Below are 5,406 nucleotides of genomic sequence, written 5' to 3'. Positions count from 1 at the left end.
GAGGACCAGGCCCAGATCAATCATTGGAGTATTCCGTACCATGTGACGTCATGCTCAGTATATAAGGGGACGCATGCTCTCTCATTTTCTGTTTTGGTTTCCCAGTCAGTGGGATTTCTGGTGCCGTTGGGATCACTGCTGGGGGTGGGCTGCATACCGGTTGCTGGTCGGTGAGCCACTGCTGTATTTTACCCATTTGGACTTACTATCGGTACTGTTGTTTTGTTACTACTACTACATTTTTTTGTATTCAACCCACAAATTTCTTTTTTTTTTTTGTCCCTCCCCTATTTCACTGGGGAGGAGGCGGGGGGGGGGGGGGGGGGGGAAGCAAACGACTGGCCATGTCGTGATTGGCTACCCGCTGAGTTCTAACCACGACAAAGAGACAAGAAGAGATGGCCCCAAGGATGTGGCTTGTGCTATATCACTGCCTGCCAGCCTCAGGGCTGGAGCCTGAAGAGTAAAACGGAAGAGGGTAGAAAAGATCCTCCTCTTTCACGTGGAAGAGCAGCTGCCTCCCAAGTAAGCTGCAAAGCTGCTTCTTTACGTGCATAAGAAACATCCTGCTGTTCTTGTAGGGCTTGGGTAATTCCCTAGTGCTTGCAGGAAGCTCTTGCCACTGCCAGCAGCACTGGCTTAGGGAAGGACACTGATCTCCTTTATCCCAGAGCTGCTCCCGCAGCAGGACACAGGCAGCTGCAGGCAAGAAGGGAATAACTGGCCCTTGAACAGTTCTGCTGCTCATAGCCGAGGCCTCAAGCTGCATCACTGAACAGCCCTGGGCTGGATTTTTAAACAGGCTTCAGCCAAATTTCCCCTCCTGGGAGTGGTAGGAGGTGCACACATGCTGAGCTGCTTGGTGCCGGTAACCGCAAGCCCAGCTGGGGGAGGCAGGGGGGCTCTGACCCGGTCTGCTGTGTAAAAGGCTGCAAAGCCCAGCCCATTACTGCCAAATACAAATAGCCCTTCTTAACGAGTTTGGGGAAACCAATTTAGGAGAGCTCACCCAGGGCAGGGGTGTCTTCATGTGTTTCAGCTGAAGCAATCTGAGAGTAATTTAACTCCAGCAGGAGCAAGCAGTATGCAGGAAGGTCTCTGCTTCCTCACCTGCAAAATTCAGCTGTGGGTTTCCGATGAGACAACGTTTCCACACCAGAAAATCAGTCCATCCTCAAACATGCAAAGAGAGCAAAGACCACAAGCTCCTTCCCATCCCCTCCTTATGGCTTCTCCATCTTCTCAGCTAGATTGAGGCCGGCTCTGTATATCTAAAGGTTCTCACTTAATCTTCATCAGGAACCCTGTCCTGATTTTCTTCCTCTGTATTTGTACCCCTTTACCACAACCTCCAGGTTTCTTCAGCCCAGCCTAAGCTAGCCTTGGGCAAGTGATGCTGGCCCAGATCCACTTGGAGTCTGGCCACTCCCAGACCAAACCTCAGTGTCTGGAGGTCTGTGTCCACATGTGCATGTTCTTTGCAGATCCCACTGCTGCCTCCTCCAAGGAAACAGCAGGATGTAGCTGGCCACAGCCCAGGATATGTGGGAATAGGACTTTGGCCCCCTTCCCTGCCATGATACAGAGGGCACAGCCTCTGCCCTGCCCCCAGATGTGGCACGTCAGCCCCAGGCATCGGGAGGCCTGGCTGAAAGTCTGAAACCTGGCTCTGAGCCTGCGCTTTCATTGCAAACACCTCCAGCATCAGCAGTGCAGGAGGAAGCAGGGGGGCTGGCTTAGCTCCTCCTGGTTGATAATTCATTACCGCCTGTTAGCCTGGATTCATCCGGCAGCAGCTACATCCTGGCACTGACATGTGTTCATTTCACACATAAAATGCTGTATCAAAATGCATCATTGAGATGTTCTCCCTGAAACCTTTCCCAGCTGCCTCTCCCGGTGCTTTACATGCAGGAGCAGTCCCAGCAATTGGGGCTTTTTGTTCCTAATGGATGCCTGGCACCCGCCGTAGCAATCAGAGCTGCAGAATCCGTCCTCCAGCTCATGAGAAATACAAGGGGAAATCTTTCTGCGAGGAGCAGGGAGGCAGCAAGCAGAGGGTTCAGGTTTGCACCCTTTTTCTGCATGGCGTGCTTGGATCTGGAGAGGGAGAAGCAGTCTGTGTGCACATGGCTGGTTTATCACATACCATTTTGCAGTGATGCAGAAATGCAGCATCTCTTCTCTCCTCCCCCGAGGGCTCCGCCTTGGGGACCTGGAGGAGGCCCCTTCCCCTTTCTCCAAGATCCCTGGCTTTGGCCTGATGCTGGAGACTGTCAGCGTGGTGGTAAATCTTGCCTCCAGGGCCGAGTGGGGAAGTGCCAGGGCGGGTGGGGGATCCAATGCCTTGCTCACACAGCAGGTCCTGGGGGTGCTCCCACCAGCTGGGAGCCAGGCAGGGTGGAGCCCAGGATGGGTGCAGCGTGGCTCCCTGCAGAGCTGTGCCCAGGGTCGGGCTGGCTCTCAGGAGAGCTGGGGCTCTCCCACCAAGCCTAGCCCCTTCATGGCAGCTGTCGAGTCACAGCCAGCTTTTCCCCAGCCCCAAGCCTTCTCCTGCTGCTCTGCCAGCACACACTTACACACTTCTTGTCTTCATCCCTTCTCATCCTCCCCTCTGGCATTGCCCAGGGCTTTTCTTCCCCTCTGTGTCCCCCTAACATCATTTGGGGGGGATCTGTTGGTCCAGCAAGCTTCACCCTCGCCTTGTAGGTAAAAACACAGAGCATGACCCGGGTGAGAGCAGCCAAGTTCACAAGACCCCCCCAAGACCGCTCCTGTGCCCCAGTCCTCTGGGCTCCCCCCCGCCGGGCCCTGCAGCCTCCCCACGCCCCTGTCACAGAGGCCTGAGGGGCTGGGACAGCATCGCAGGCCCCGGCCCCCCCGCCCCGGCGGGAGCACCGGGAGAGCCCCCATGGGTGAAGGTCACGCCGGGGCGGCGGCCACCCGGCAGAACCGCGCCGGGCTCCCCCCCCCGCGCCCCGCCGCCCACCGGCGAGGGGGCGGGCCGCACCGGGGGCCCGTGTGGCGGCGATTGGCTGTCGGCGGGGAGGCGGGGAGCGGCGGGGCCGCGGCTGGCTGCAGCGGCGGGCGCGGAGCCCAGAGCGGGCGCGGCGGAGCATCCTCGGGCACCGCGGCCCCGGTGCAGGCCGCCTCCCCCACAGCCCCCGGCTTCCTATGGGCGGTGCCGGCGCTCCGGCCCCCGCACGCCCGTCCCGCTCGGCGTTAGCATGGGCACGGTGCTTTCCCTCTCCCCCGCCGCCTCCTCGGGCAAGGGCGGCGGCGGCGGGGGGCTGCTGGCCGACAAGGCGCCGGGAAGGGTGCCGGGCAAGGGCGAGAGCCGGCTGAAGCGCCCCAGCGTGCTCATCTCGGCGCTCACCTGGAAGCGGCTGGTGGCCGCCTCGGCCAAGAAGAAGAAGAGCACCAAGAAGGTGACGCCGAACCCCGACGGCGGGGCCCCGGGGGGGCCCCCAGAGCAGCCCGACCCGCTGGTGGTGCAGCGCAACCGCGAGAACTTGCGCAAGTCGGTGGTGGGGCCGGCCGAGGGTGCCAAGCAGGGCCCGCTGGCCGTGCCGGTGCCCACCGTGCCCTCGGCGCCGCAGGAGCTGCACCCGGGCTCCGGCGGGGGCAAGCCGCCGCCGACAACCGGTAGCCGCGGCCCGGGGTCCCCGCGCCGTGTGGTGGTGCAGGCGTCCACCGGCGAGCTGCTGCGCTGCTTGGGGGACTTCGTGTGCCGCCGCTGCTACCGGCTGAAGGAGCTGAGCCCCGGCGAGCTCATCTCCTGGTTCCGCAGCGTGGACCGCTCGCTGCTGCTGCAGGGCTGGCAGGACCAGGGCTTCATCACCCCGGCCAACCTGGTGTTCGTCTACCTGCTGTGCCGGGAAGCGCTGCGGGGAGAAGACATCGGGAGCCAGGCCGAGCTGCAGGCCGCCTTCCTCACCTGCCTCTATCTCGCCTACTCCTACATGGGCAACGAGATCTCCTACCCGCTCAAGCCCTTCCTGGTGGAGGGCGACAAGGGGCGCTTCTGGGAGCGCTGCCTGGGCATCATCCACCGCCTCAGCGCCAAGATGCTGCGAATCAACGCGGACCCGCACTACTTCACGCAACTCTTCCAGGACCTCAAGAGCGAGGGCGAGGGCGGAGACGGGTCCAAGCACTGGACGATCAGCCTGGACCGTTAGGGAGGTACCGGGCCCCCGGCACCGGGGGCGGAAGGGGCCGCGCACCGGGGACCGGGGGAGGCAAAGGACTGCCGGATCCCACCCCCACCCCCACCCCCCGCATCCTTCTCGCCTCCCCCCTCCCCGGCCGCCAGCTCCACGGAGACGCTGCTTGGACCCTCCCTGCTCCGGATCCGGCTGGTCCCCCCCCTCCTCCCCCACTTCCGACCCCAGCTGGGGGCCGCGCTCCGGGACACCGACACGGCGGAGAAGACCGGAGGAGGGGGGGGGGGGGGCGCGTCCAGGGTGTGCCCCTCCCGCCTGAGCGATGGGGAGGGGGAAAGGCTGCCGAGGAGCGGAGGCTCCTGGATGCGTTTTCCCTAGAAAAAAAGGGGGAGAAAAATGGAGCTGGGTGTCCGGGCCGGGGGGGGGGGGGGGGGGGGGGCGGTGTCTCCTGGTTGCCGTGGGGGCCCCGGGCAGACGGTGCATGTGAAAGACCCTCCCCACCACCGCCCCCCCCTCCAGCCGCGGGCAGGGCCGGGCCCGCGCCACCGCCCCCGGAGCTGTCCGTGGTGCTGGAGCCGCCGCGGCTGAGCAGACAAAGGCCGGGGCGGGGGGGAGCGGGCAAGGCCGGGGGGGCCGCGGGCTTTCATGTCATGGGCGCTGCCTTCCCCCCCTTCTCCCCCCGCTCCGTGTGTGGGATACGGAACCCCCGGGCATGGGCGACGCTGCCCCCCACCCCGTGGGAGCCGCCCGCTTGCCCCTTTGTTCGAGCCGCTGGAGTGGGGGGGAGCGCCCACCCCTCCACACCCCTCCCTGCGGGTAACACCCCCCCCCCTGCCGGTACGCCCTCCGAAACAGGGTACCGGTGGGGTGATGCCCCCACCTTGGCTTGCTGCGGGAAAAGGCAAGGTCTGCCAGAGGAGGCCTAGGGAGCCCAGAGGGGGGGGCCTGTTATGGGCGCGGGGGGGGCGGTGTCCCCTCTCCTCTTGCTTTGCTTCACTGGAGAATAAAGAGGCGGCCTGGATGGGCCTGGTGGTGATTCCCTGGACTTGCTGGGCTGTGGGGCGCAAGGGGGATTGGGGGGGCACCCCAAGCTCCCAGTCATGCCTCCTCTCCTCCCCAAGAGGGATGGGGGGGAGGGCTGGTTCTCAGAGGGGCATTTTACTCCCCGGTGTGAGTTGGGGGTCAGAATTTCACCCCCATTTGTTGTGCCCAAGGCCAGTTCTGGTCCACCCGAGTGCAC

The 5,406-nt window shown here is 63.5% G+C and overlaps 1 protein-coding gene across 1 annotated transcript; it reads left to right on the top strand.

The window, feature by feature from the left end:
• Positions 1-3,089: 3,089 nt before the first annotated feature.
• On the top strand, positions 3,090-5,202 carry CDK5R2 (cyclin dependent kinase 5 regulatory subunit 2). The gene has a single exon (XM_074873439.1). The coding sequence runs from the start codon at positions 3,228-3,230 to the stop codon at positions 4,179-4,181; it is 954 nt and encodes a 317-aa protein (XP_074729540.1). The 5' UTR covers positions 3,090-3,227; the 3' UTR covers positions 4,182-5,202.
• The last annotated feature ends 204 nt before the right edge of the window (positions 5,203-5,406 follow it).

Source organism: Strix uralensis, chromosome 6 (genome assembly GCF_047716275.1).
Source record: "Strix uralensis isolate ZFMK-TIS-50842 chromosome 6, bStrUra1, whole genome shotgun sequence".
NCBI lineage: Eukaryota > Metazoa > Chordata > Aves > Strigiformes > Strigidae > Strix > Strix uralensis.
The sequence above is the reverse complement of the archived record's forward strand: the minus strand, read 5'-3'. Positions and strand labels throughout refer to the sequence as shown.

Coding starts and splice junctions, on each gene's coding strand:
- CDK5R2 (XM_074873439.1), top strand. CDS start 3,228: ATGGGCACGGTGCTTTCCCTCTCCCCCGCCGCCTCCTCGGGCAAGGGC.